At 41.2% G+C, this 13377-nt stretch overlaps 1 protein-coding gene across 4 annotated transcripts in view; it reads left to right on the forward strand.

Annotated features, from left to right (window-relative positions):
* The window catches only part of LOC127409884 (tetratricopeptide repeat protein 13-like), a 120864-nt gene that overhangs the window by 71205 nt on the left and 36282 nt on the right, over window positions 1-13377 (forward strand). For 2 of the 4 annotated variants that reach the window (XR_007892050.1, XM_051644826.1), the window contains exons 18-19: window positions 77-186; window positions 876-1011. Coding sequence is in view for 3 of the 4 variants with exons in the window: in XM_051644826.1 (XP_051500786.1) it covers window positions 77-186; window positions 876-1011 (246 nt within the window). In the remaining variant the exon portion in view is untranslated. Of the gene's footprint in view, window positions 1-76; window positions 187-875; window positions 1012-2286; window positions 2486-13377 lie in introns of those variants that run through there. The other 2 variants (XM_051644828.1, XM_051644827.1) reach the window with 2 other exon arrangements.

The raw sequence follows: 13377 nt of genomic DNA on the forward strand, positions 1-13377 counted from the left end.
CTGACTGAAATATTGGTATCGTGAACATCCTACATATGAAGGATGAATGCTTCTCTGTTTTTTTGTCTCTCTGAAGCAGTTCAACAGTAAAACCAGAGACGGCTTCACAGTTAACTCAAAAGTGCCCAGTTGGAAGGATCCTGGAAAAGAATATGATGGTTTCACCATCACCATCACAGGAGATCGGTGAGAACTTCCACCTAAACCATTTGGAAATATCCTGCATGGAAAGTTCATTTTCATTACTGTATTTTCACTGTATTCTGGTTTTGGGATAAGCTGGCCATGATAGGGTTTATAGGCAAGTTTGTGAAGGGACAGCTAATCCTGGGAGTTAACCAAGAGAATATGAGATAGTATATGATTAGTTTGATGATTGAGGGAACTGTATGAAGGCACACTGTGTACATGAAAACAGTTATTTTCTTAGTCAGTATTTTTGTCTTGTTTTGCAGTAAAAAAATATCTATACATCTTAAAACATAATTTGCCATTAAGGTAACTTAATTCAGAGGGGAAACAAGTTTATTTTTTGCACTGCAAGCATGGTATGTCGTTACTTGAATGGATAGTTTGAAAATCTGTGATCATTTACTCTCCCTCATGTTGATCCAAACCCATATGACTTTCTTTTTTCTTTGGAACACAATAGGAGAAATATTTCAAAGTATTCAGAGTGCTCTTCTCTTGAATAAGGTCCGGGGCTGTAAAGCTCCACATAAAAGTACGATAAAAATAGCTAAAACCTCAACTGTGTAGCCAGAATCATTCCCATACTATAATATGGGATTTATTTTGTATCTTATGACATTACTTGTGTGTGTGTGTGTGTGTGTGTGTGTGTGTGTGTGTGTGTGTGTGTGTGTGTGTAAAAGAGTGGGCAATATTCTGTTTTCAGTGGAGACTCAGACCACAGATGATAGGACACAGCAGTATCAGTCAGAGATTGAAGCTCTCTACAAAGATCTCACTGCCAAAGGCAAAGCTCTTATGCTCTCAACTGAACTAGGGGTAAGAACATGTTTTCTTGCTTTGTCCCTCTGTCTGGTCGACTTGCCAGTCAATGAATCAATCAGTCTATCTATCTGTCTGTCTGTCTGTCTATCAATCATTCGATCTATCTATCGAACACAATACTAATACTGGGTAGGGCCTCCCTTTGCTCTCAAAAATGCCTAAATTCTTCGTGGCATGTATTCCACAAGATTTTGGAAACATTCCTTTGAGATTCAGGTCCATGTTGACATGATTGCATCACACAATTTCTGCAAATTTGCCAGCTGCGCATTCTTGCTCCGAATCTCTCGTTCTACCACATCCCAAAGGTGTTCTATTGGATTCAGATCCAGTGACTAGGAACGCCACTGAAGAACAGTGAACTCAATGTCATGATCATGAAACTCTGGTCTTCTGCTGTTGTAGCCCATCCGCCTCGAGGTCTGAAGTGTTGTGCATTCTGAGATGCTATTCTGCTCACCACAATTGTACAGAGGGGTTATCTTAGTTACTGTAGCCTTTCTGTCAGCTCGAACCAGTCTGGCCATTCTGCATTGACCTCTCTCATGAAAAAGGCGATTCCGTCTGCAGAACTGCTGCTCACTGGATTTTTGTTTTGTTTTTGGCACTATTCTGTGTCTAGAGATTGTTGTGCATGTGTCCAAATGGTCCCTTTTCTCCAACACATTGGAAATAATGCCTTTCCCTGTCCCTGACAGCTTTGTCCTCCCATTGGTTTTCTGAGAAAATCAAGGGGCCCCTGAACAGGCCTGCCATAGAGGAGTTAAAAAGGTGAAAAGCCAGTGGGCCCTTTAGGGACCATCCATTAGGCAAACACAATGAACTGTAACCATTTGATCCAATCCTTTCCTATGTCTGCCACAAACTTCTTAATTATGGACTTGAGTGTCTGATTAAATCTTTGTAATAATCCATCTGTTTGTGGGTGATAGTGTGTTGTGCAAATACTTGTAATGCCAAGTAGTTGATTGAGCTGGGCTTGAGACGGGAAGTGAAATTGGTACCTTGATATGTAAGAATTTCTTCTGGGAAACCTACATAAGAAAACAGTTGGACAAGGGCAGAAATTAATCTTGGAGTGGTGATGGACCACAAGGGAATGGCCTATGGAAACCTGGTGGTGTAGTCACAGATTACGAGGATGTATTGAAATCCTGAGCTGCTCTTTTCAAGGGGCCCTACAATGTCCATTGCAATCTGCCTAAGTGGTGATTATGGGTAGTTGATGGAGGATTGTTAAACTGCATTTGTGTGTCTTTTGGCAATTAGGATAGGATTTGCAGTATTGCTGGACATTTGCATACATAGAGGGCCAGAAGAAGCGGCGACTAACCCTAAGGTAAGTCTTTGGTTGCCCTAAATTGCCAACCCAGGGAATCTTATATGCAAGTTGGAGAACTACTGGATGACAGACTGCAGGTACCACTAACCAAGGTTCAGGGTGATCAGCAAGGTAGAGAATGTCATTTTCAAGAAGGTATGTGTATTCACAGTCAAAGGACTCTTTACTGTCCTTAGTGACAACACTGTCATACAGTGGTGTTTGGGATGTGTCTGCATGTTGAAGGGCACCATTGTTTGCACTAAAGCTTGTACGGGTGTTGACCATTGATTAATACTGACATTTCCATTGTGCCTACTTTGCTTTTCTGCTTTGCTTTCAGATTTTCAACAGTCATCTGACCCTTAGGTTCTGGAAATGACCAATCACCCTCCCCTGGAAAATAACAATAGCTAGATAGCTTAGGCATTTTTAGTGGGCATAACACAGTCATGTGAAAAAGATAGGACACCCCATGAAAACCTTTGTCTTTTTCAACATATGGACATTAGATCTTCATTTTAACAATATTGAGAGATGGAGGTAATATAAATAAACTAATAAAACTGAAGAAATGTCTTTTTTAAATTATATGTAAAATGTACTAAATAGAAATGCAATTTTTGGTGAGGAAAAAGATAGGACACCCCCACATTTATTTACTACTTAAAATGCATAAAATTAGAATCAGGTGCACCACATCAGGTGCAAAAGATTGGAACATCGTTAGAGAGGATTGTGGAGGAGCCTGTCTTATTTAAACCTCAGACATTTAGTTTGGTTTGCTCTTGATTGTTGAAGTGAGTGAAATTCACCATGGTGAGATCAAAAGAGCTCTCTGAGGCCTTCAGAAAGAAGGTTGTAGATGCATATGAGTCTGGGAAGGGATTTAAAAAAATATAAAAAAAAAAAAAAAAGTGGAGAACATTTAAAACAACTGCCAACATGACCAGGTCAGGCCGTCCTAGCAAGTTCAGCCCAAGAGCAGACCGCAAGATGCTTAAAGAAGTCTCCAACAATCCTAAAATGTAATCTCGGGACCTACAGGTAGCTCTTGCCACAGTTGATGTCAAAGTACATGCATCTACCAAACGAAAGAGACTGCACAAGTTTGATTTGCTTGGGAGGTGTGCAAGGAGGAAACCCTTGCTCTCAAAAAAAATTAAAAAAAAATATCAGGGCAAGACTAAAGTTTGCCAGAGATAAAGACCAGGACTTCTGGAACAAGGTGCTTTGGACATCCAAAGTTGAATTGTTTGGGCACAGTAACAGAAGACATGTGTGGCGCAAATCAAAGACAGCATTTGAGCACAAGAACCTCATACCAACTGTGAAGCATAGGGGTGGAAATGTCATGGTTTGGGGCTGCTTTGCTGCAGCAGGGCCTGGCCAGCTCACTATCATAGAATCCACTATGAATTCTTCATTGTATCAGAGGGTGCTTGGGGAAAATGTAAGACCATCTATCTGAAAATTGAAGCTGAAGCAGATGTGGACTATGCAACATGACAATGACCCAAAACATTCCAGTAAATCCACCAAGGAATGGCTCAAAAGAAAGAAATGGAGAGTTCTGGAATGGCCAAGTCAAGCCCGGGTCTTAATCGTATTGAGATGCTGTGGGGTGATATGAAATGGGCTGTGCATGCAAGAAACCCCTCAAACATCACACAGAACATGAAAAAATTCTGCATGGAGGAGTGGGAAAAACTTCCTCCCAGTCGATGTCAGAGACATGTAGACAGTTATAGGAAACAGCTTATTGAGGTTATTTCAGCCAAAGGGGGCAATACCAGCTACTAGGGCATAGGGTGTCCTAACTTTGTCCTCAGTAGGAATTGGCATCTTTGTACATTTTTTGTTAAATAAATGATATCATGGTTAAAATGTCATTGTTTTTGGTTCAATTACATTACCTTTATCTATAGATATTGTTTGAAAGAAGATCAAATATTGATATGTCCATATTTCTTAAAAAATAACTAAATATTTCATGGGGTGTCCTAATTGTTTCACATGACTGTAGATGCTTTGTGACCCTGCTGTTGACAGTAAAAACAAATCAATACATTCTTTGTCTTAGCATTGTCTTTAAAGTCTTTAGAATGTTGTTCATAAACCATACCAGAGTTACCTCCATTAGTCCATTGTTCTTACTCTTGTAATTTTTCTGGACGGGTTGTCCCTCCTCTTGCACTGAGGTAATGCAGGGCTAACTGAGCTGCAATCAGTCCATCAGTCCATCAGTAGGCTCATGTTCCTGGACCCAGATATGGAGGACTAAGGGCAGGACACAAAGCAGCTCTTCCAGTATGATAATCTCCCCAATCTCCTCTTTGCTGTGGATCTCGGGCTTTATCTAGTGGTGGTAGAGGCTTTTCAGTCTGTGATATGTCTCCCAATAGAGTTGATGTTTTCCAAAACTGCAGCCGATGGGTCTCTGGCGAGATATCAAACTTAGCAAGCAATGCTTCCTTCAGGTCTGTATAGAGGTGGGATTTCTCTTCATCCCTGGCAGAATACTGTATGCTTCCAATGCCTTTTCAGTCAATTGAGGGATGAGACGACATGCTCACTCCTATAGAGACCATGTCCACTTCTTAGCTAGACGTTCGAAGTGGAGCTGGAAATTTTCAATATCCTCACCATCTTGAAAGTCTGGCATCTTGGGTTGTGCCCAGATGAGGAAGTCTCTAGGTTATTGCTCTGGCTGAGCTGAAGAGGTTGGTTGGGAGGATGGATTTGGACCTGGTGCAGGACCCTTAAAGTGGGATGAGAGTCTTGGTGCTGGTGTTATGCTTTGAGAACTAATCTTGGACTCTCAACATTAGTGTTAGGTGTTGACATCAGGAACCTAGGTGTCGCAGCAATGATTGAGATTTCAGAATCTTCAGAGTCTTCTCCCCCTTCAATTCCTTAACTTGGGTCAGACTGGTTTTCAGCTTTTGGAAAAGTCTGCAATCTCGTTCCTGCCGAGTCATGAAGAACTGGTCAAAAAGCTGTGCTACCTCTGACAACTAAGACGGCTTTGTAGGACGAGCACGTGCCTTGGGTTTGGCACCTTGAGCAACATAGCCCTCTTCCTCTGACTCCATAGTGTCCCACGTTCCTTCCTCCTCCGATGCTGACTCTGTCTCCTTGGTGTCTGACAAATTCTTCTGAGAATGTAATCTTACTCTTTTTGGCACTTTTACCCATTTGCGGCCCACCCAGTGCTACCACCATCTGTCACACTTTAGCTTTAAGTGTGGGTAAAGGTGTCTTCTAGACCCTAGTCCTTTTATAAGAAAAAGATGAAGGCCATGAATAGCACATCCAGTGCAAGAGTGTTTATTAAGTGCTAAGTGGAAAAAACTATAAAATATATTTAAAAAAATAGTTACAGCAGAAAATCTCAGTTTACATATACTACAAATGAATAAAAATTGTTTTCACTATTTCTCAGCCTATTGTACAGGGTTCCCATGCATCCTGGAAAACCTGCAGTTTTGCAGTACAGTTTTCCAGTCATGGAAAGTCATGGAAGATTAGAAAAATACCTAAATGTCCTGGAAAATAATTATTTGTCCTGGAAAATATTTCAGTATAATAAAACGGTTTGTCTGTGTTGCTAGCAAGGTTTCTGTTACATGTAAAAAAAAAACATGGAACGATCGGGACTTGGAATAGGAGTCAAATACACAAATTCGTATCATTTTGTCACTGCCGGCGGCTTCGCATTGTGAAACAACATGATTGATTACAGCAGCAGCCAATAGTGTGTTTGGCAATCGCAGTCCAACTGAGCCAGAACGCTTGATTTGTTACTGCTACGGCCAATCACGTGAATGGCACGTGGACAGTGAGAAGCGCATTTGTGAAACTTCTCATTCATAAACAAACTGAATGACCTGGTACATGTACTGACCCACTGAATGAGAGGGGCATGTTGTTCATTTACTTCAGCATCAGCACGTGAGTCTACCTTGTTCATCACGGAGAGAAAAGGGTGGAAAAGCTATAAATGTGTAAAAGTGACTGATGTTTATACATGTTGAGGGGCTGACTCCTGTCAGCGCTGCCGAATACATTGAAGTCTATGAAGTAACGTGTCAACGCAATCTCAGCTCCAACTTCACACGAAAGTGTTTTTCACATGTTTTTGCCTCACAAATGATGTCTTTGAGAGTATGTAAATTTAAGATCGTAAATTCGCCCCTCCATGATGCTTTCTGCAATGCTTGTCATGTGGAGGTGAAAGCGCCGCTTGACACTGGCATTGAATGGAGCATTGACTCAACTCATGTGAAAGTAGATTTGACATGCAGATTGTTTATAAAGGAGAAGATAAGGACATTATTGATACTTATTATTATTAGACTATTATTGTTGTCTTTTTGAATGAAAAAGTCATGCTTATGCAGTTCACAAACTGAACGGAAATTATAGATCTGCTTTGTGCTTATAATGCTTAAATACTATGAAGTCTCTTGGCAGATTGAGGTTGTGAACATCTCAAAATGATTCAATGACTCACTTATTGCACATGAGACGCTCATTTGTTGCCACCTAGTGGCATCTCCAGAAGTGGTCACTAAACTAATCAATTAATGAAACTGAACAAATTTGTGAAACAGAAGCAAGCCACACCAAAATACCCTTTATTTTTGCAGCTAATTCTGAACAATTGTGCAGATAATTTGCTATACTTGAATAATTAAAATAGCTTAATTTGGTGCTTTTTAGCTTATTCTTTAAAAAAATAACCGTGGAAAACATGTCTGTGGATCAGTTATTGTCTCCACTTTAGACAAATTTTGACAGTCGATGACAGTCGGACCACTGATTTTAAAAAAAATAAAAAAATAAATCACACTGGGTTAGTAGCGTGGTATTCAGCCTTAATACCTCAGGATGTGAATTCATTTTCAGTAATTCAACGATCGGAGTCAACTTGTACCGCGGTTACCACATGCAGTATGCGGAAAACACGGAATCTAGTCATAAAAATGCAGAATGTCATGGAATATGACATATTTGGATGAAAATGAATGTTTGAATGTACAATGAATCTAATTAAAATTATTATATGTCCTAGTGTGATAATTAAACTAAAAAAGTCTCTGATTTAATTAAATAAATAAATAACCTGCAAGATGCACGCTTCAAAATGAATGTGTAGTGCCGATCGCTCATACACTGAAAGCACCATCATGATCATCACGCACGCTGTTGTGTGTGAGTTGACAGAGACAGAGATCACTCTGAAGTGCACAGCACATACAGACTATGTATTTATTTAATTAAATCACAGTTTTACAGGAAATAATAATCACACTGGGCCATGGAGCAAACTCCTTATCTGGAGATGATAAACTACCATCAAAAACAAACAGAAATGCCCACAGAAATGGGCATGTGTTTTTTTAAATGTGCTTAAATATTACACTTGTTGGGAGCATAAAATGTCCTGGAAATTTGTGCCTTGAAAAGAGTGGGAACCCTGATTGTAGCCACTGTGATCCTACTTTCAATACACACTCTCTCTGTCTTTTCCCAGGAGACACTGCCCTTTTATACCTTGTCGGGTTAGTCTATAGTCCTTGTCACCCAACCACAACAAACCAAGAGGAAGAACCAGAAAATTATAACACTTGATATATTTTCAAAATATAACAAAACAAATAAACCAAAACAATTTATATATTAAACAATGATAAAAAATGATTCAATTACCTAGTAATCACATTACTCAGTAATAAACACCAATATAATTAAATACATTTTCCAGTACCACCACCTCAAATGGAATATTCGCTTTACCTGCCTATGCTCTGGCATTATTTTAGGTCACAGCAGTTTACACTTGGGTCCTTTTCCCAAACCCGGAAGCAAAACTAAACATTCCCAAGCTGTTCATGTATGGAGTTGCTGTGGCTGTGTGGGTATAATAAACACATTGAAAACATAGTGGTTTCAGTTGTGGTTATTTGTATGACACTGTATGGGACTTTTGTAAATGGCCTAGCTAGCCGTTTGTATTCTGATGTTAGCAAACCCTGCGCATGCACTTGCCGCGCTAACAGTGAAGTAAGAGAGAGAGGAAGATCACCGCTAAACACAGAAAAATGTTAGTGGAGGGAAAACTGGGCTGCTTTTAAGAGGCAAACCTACTTTGCCACAACACTATTCTTGCAAACTGTTTTCAGCCAACTGAAACGGAGAAGAGTGAGAACTATGCATGCGTGCATTCCATTAGAAACAATCGTGCTGCGCTAATGGGCGGAAGAGTGCCACTAAACATCTGAACACATGGAGAATCAGACACGCACATTGAAGGCTTTTCTTTCGTCTGTTTTTCAAAATATTATCAAGTGTGTTTCTTCAAACGCTTTGTGTCTAACAGCATTTCTTGTCATATGTCACTCCGAGATGTCTTAAAGATCGCCTGCCACGGTGGCGGGTAGATGAGCAAAAGTACCCGCCACTGCGCATGACATACCCCCATTTGGCGGGTGTTCATTTCAAACCCTGATTATTACAATGCTTGATTAATATTTGAATTAAAATTAGTCATTCACAGATTTTGTGTGGTACAATTTATGGTGGACAAAATAAAAAACCTCCTTAATTCTATAGGTTTATGCATATACACTCATCGAGCTCTTTATTAGGAACACCAGTACACCTATTTATTCTTGCGATTATCTAATCAGCCAATTGTGTGGCAGCAGTGCAATGCATAAAATCATGTGGGGTGTGCGGGGGTTGGTGATTGTAAATGAGAACGCTCCCAAAGTTGTGCCTCGTGCCGCCCCCCCCCCCCCCCCACAAGATGCCACCCTGGGTAACTGCCCATGTCGCCCATGCCTAAATCCGCTACTGCCTACAAGCCCTCAGTCCAGCCTCTCTCAGCCTATTGCAGCCTATCTGAGCAATGATGGAGGGATTGTGCATTCCTGGTGTAACTCGGGCAGTTGTTGTTGTACCTGTCCTGCAGGTGTGATATTCAGATGTACTGATCCTATGCAGGTGTTGTTACACGTGGTCTGCCACTGCGAGGACGATGAGCTGTCCTTCCTGTCTCCCTGTAGCGCTGTCTTAGGCGTCTCACAGTACGGACATTGCAATTTATTGCTCTGACCACATCTGTAGTCCTCATGCCTCCATGCAGCATACCTAAGGCACGTTCACGCAGATGAGCAGGGACCCTGGGCATCTTTCTTTTGGTGTTTTTCAGAGTCAGTAGAAAGGTCTCTTTAGTGTCCTAAGTTTTTATAACTGTGACTTTAATTGCCTACCATCTGTAAGCTGTAGGCAATTAACACGCTGTTAGCGTCTTAACAACCGTTCCACAGGTGCATGTTCATTAATTGTTTATGGTTCATTAAACAAGCATAGAAAACATTGTTTAAACCCTTTACAATAAAGATCTGTAAAGGGAGAGTTTGGGTGACGCCATGCGAAGGGCAGACGTGTGAGAGACAGCTCTGTGCACTTTGCTAATTTTTAAAATGATTTTAATGATATAATCCGGTGAAATTCTATACACCCAGTTACACATTTACTGTTTGAGGTAAACATGGCAAAGAAGTCAAAATGGGCTCTGGAGACATTAAAAGACACTTATGGGTTCAAGATGAAAGCCCAGACAGGCCTGTGGACCGGGGACTCGATTTTGATGGCGCGGCGGGAGAAGGAATCCAGTATCAACTGTCCAACATGTCGGTGATGTTAACGAAGGAACTTGCGGACTTGAAGGATCTCGCTTTAATACGTCTGCTCGACCTAACAGGCCACAAGCTGGAAATCGAGCGAGCTCACAGAGTCCCAGCTCACAGATATGCTGAGGGAGGAAGGCCTCAATCAAATCTGGACAAATTTTTGAGTTCATCCGATAAAGATCTCATGTTGCGCCAGGTGAGGAGCAAAGGAAAGCATTCTTGGAAGAATTACAATATTTTCTTGTTCGCGGATTTTGCGAACTCGACAAGGGAGAAACGCGATCGGTTCAGGGAATGCAAGAAACTCGCGAAAGATCACTTTTGCTATGATGTTTCAAGCCAGACTGGGAACAAACACCAAGGATGGCAGAAAAGTATTTACATGTCCCAATCAGGCAATGTCTTTTATTGAAACAGTGGGTGAGTAACCATTGGGTGTTTTTCTTGTGAGTGGATTGACTCACTGTACATACTCTGGCTTTCGGAGGAAGCTGGGCACCATTTTTTTTCCTTTTGCGTTGGCTCCGACGAGTGGTTGGAGTTTGTTTTGTTTTGTGGATTAACACTTTTCCTTAAAGAAACTTTTGCATTGACGGAAGATCACTTTTACAATGAACGGATGACCGCAAAATATCTACATGCCCACACAAAGGATGTCTTTTATAAAGTTGGCAGACTGTGTAAATCATGGGATATACATTTATGCGGCCTCCGAGTGAATTGACTCAACCATCCGTGGAACTGGGATGCGTGTTTCGTTTCCTTTTGTGCTGGTTCCGCCTAGCGGTTGGAGCTTGTTTTGTTAAATAACATTACTTCGGGACAGTTATGGATGAATCTGTCAGTTCCTTGTGCTTATGCCTCCTGTTGGCTGGAGTATGATTTGTGGAGTATTTTCGTGGGACATTGGAATGATTATGTCATCTGCTGCACTCATCAGCTGGCTCACTGAAGATTCGTTTGTCTGCCCGAGGAAACTGAACGGCTTTATATCGGCTGGAATTTGTTTTGTGAAGGAACACACCTTTGAGACAGTTCTGTGAATGAGTCTACATGTTCTTTGTGTTTATTCTGCCTATTGGCTGGGGTTTGTTTTACAAAATATTTGATGTTATGTAATTTTGCTTTACAGATTTGTGAGGCAAAATTGAGCAATCCGATGGCAAAGTTGTCGCGGGGGCTCTCATAGGCGTACATGGACTCTTTGAGTTTAAAGGGATTGATGCCGGTTGGTGCTGTCGTGCGTGGGGTTAATGTGCACGTTTTTCTTTTTTCTGTTTGTTTTGTTCGGGGGGAAGTTCAGGGTTTTATTGTTGCATTAATGTTGAAATGTGGTCTTCATAATTATGTTTTTGGCACACAATTTATTTTTCTATTATATTAAAATGTCAGATATTAATATGAGTGTATTATCTCTCTCCACGTGGAATGTGAATGGGTTGGAGCACCCTATAAAAAGAAGGAAGGTTATTTCTTAAACTTAAGAAATATGATATAGTGTTTCTTCAAGAAACGCATCTTTCCCCGCAGGAAGCTGAAAAAGTTGGGAAGATATGGGGTGGACATGTTTTCTTTAGTGTTGGCTCAAGTAAGAGCAAGGGAGTCATTATATTGGTAAATAAACATTTACAGTTCAAATTTCTCAAACAGTTTAATGATAAATTAGGAAGAGTCATTATTGTTTTAGCAGAAATTCAGGGGCAAAGTCTGATTTTGGCTAATATTTACACACCTAACGCTGATGATCAGGGCTTTTTTATAGATCTTGAAGAGATGTTGCAAGCCACTGGCACCCCTCAGGATATAATTTTGGGAGGAGACTTTAATCTTTTGATGGACTCAGTCCTTGATCATAGTGAAGCAAGCCCCCTAGAGCAACACTGATGCTTAAAATGTGTAAAAATCTTGGTCTTACGGATATTTGGAGACTTTTGAACCCATCTTGTAGAGACTATACATTTTTTCATCAGTCCATTAGATTTATTCTAGAATAGATTTTTTTTTTTTTTTTAATATCCAAATCCCTCATTTCATCTGTTGTTGATTTCTCAGTTGGAAACATTTTAGTCTCGGATCACACCCTGGTGAGTTTAGAGGTGTTGCCAAATATAGAGAAAAAGAAATCATATAGTTGGCGCCTTAATGTATCTCTTTTGCAAAATCCTGATTTCCAACAAATGTTAAAGACTGAAATCAGTGTTTATATGGAGATCAACTGGTCCTTGGTATCCTCTGTGGACGTGGCTTGGGAGGCACTTAAGGCAGTTCTTAGGGATCGGATCATACAGTATGCCTCATTCATCAAAAAATCCAAAGCACAAGAACTCGTGGAGTTGGAAGGAAATATTAAAAGTGCAGAGGCAGAGCTGAAGCGCCATTTGTCATCTGATGGCCTCAGAGAATTGACCCGATTGAAATATAGATACACTATATTGCCAAAAGTATTCGCTCATCTGCCTTTAGACGCATATGAACTTAAGTGACATCCCATTCTTAATCCATAGGGTTTAATATGACGTCGGCCCACCCTTTGCAGCTATAACAGCTTCAACTCTTCTGGGAAGGCTTTCCACAAGGTTTAGGAGTGTGTTTATGGGAATTTTTGACCATTCTTCCAGAAGCGCATTTGTTAGGTCAGACACTGATGTTGGACGAGAAGGCCTGGCTCGCAGTCTTCGCTCTAATTCATCCCAAAGGTGCTCTATCGGGTTGAGGTCAGAACTCTGTGCAGGCCAGTCAAGTTCTTCCACACCAAACTCACTCATCCATGTCTTTATGGACCTTGCTTTGTGCACTGGTGCGCAGTCATGTTGGAACAGGAAGGGGCCATCCCCAAACTGTTGCCACAAAGTTGGGAGCATGGAATTGTCCAAAATCTCTTGGTATGCTGAAGCATTCAGAGTTCCTTTCACTGGAACTAAGGGGCCAAGCCCAGCTCCTGAAAAACAACCCCACACCATAATCCCCCCTCCACCAAACTTCACAGTTGGCACAATGCAGTCAGACAAGTACCGTTCTCCTGGCAACCGCCAAACCCAGACTCGTCCATCAGATTGCCAGATGGAGAAGCGTGATTCGTCACTCCAGAGAACGCGTCTCCACTGCTCTAGAGTCCAGTGGCGGCGTGCTTTACACCACTGCATCCGACGCTTTGCATTGCACTTGGTGATGTATGGCTTGGATGCAGCTGCTCGGCCATGGAAACCCATTCCATGAAGCTCTCTACGCACTGTTCTTGAGCTAATCTGAAGGCCACATGAACTTTGGAGGTCTGTAGCGATTGACTCTGCAGAAAGTTGGCGACCTCTATGCACTATGCGCCTCAGCATCCGCTGA

This window comes from Myxocyprinus asiaticus, chromosome 19, assembly GCF_019703515.2.
Source record: "Myxocyprinus asiaticus isolate MX2 ecotype Aquarium Trade chromosome 19, UBuf_Myxa_2, whole genome shotgun sequence".
NCBI classification, from domain to species: domain Eukaryota; kingdom Metazoa; phylum Chordata; class Actinopteri; order Cypriniformes; family Catostomidae; genus Myxocyprinus; species Myxocyprinus asiaticus.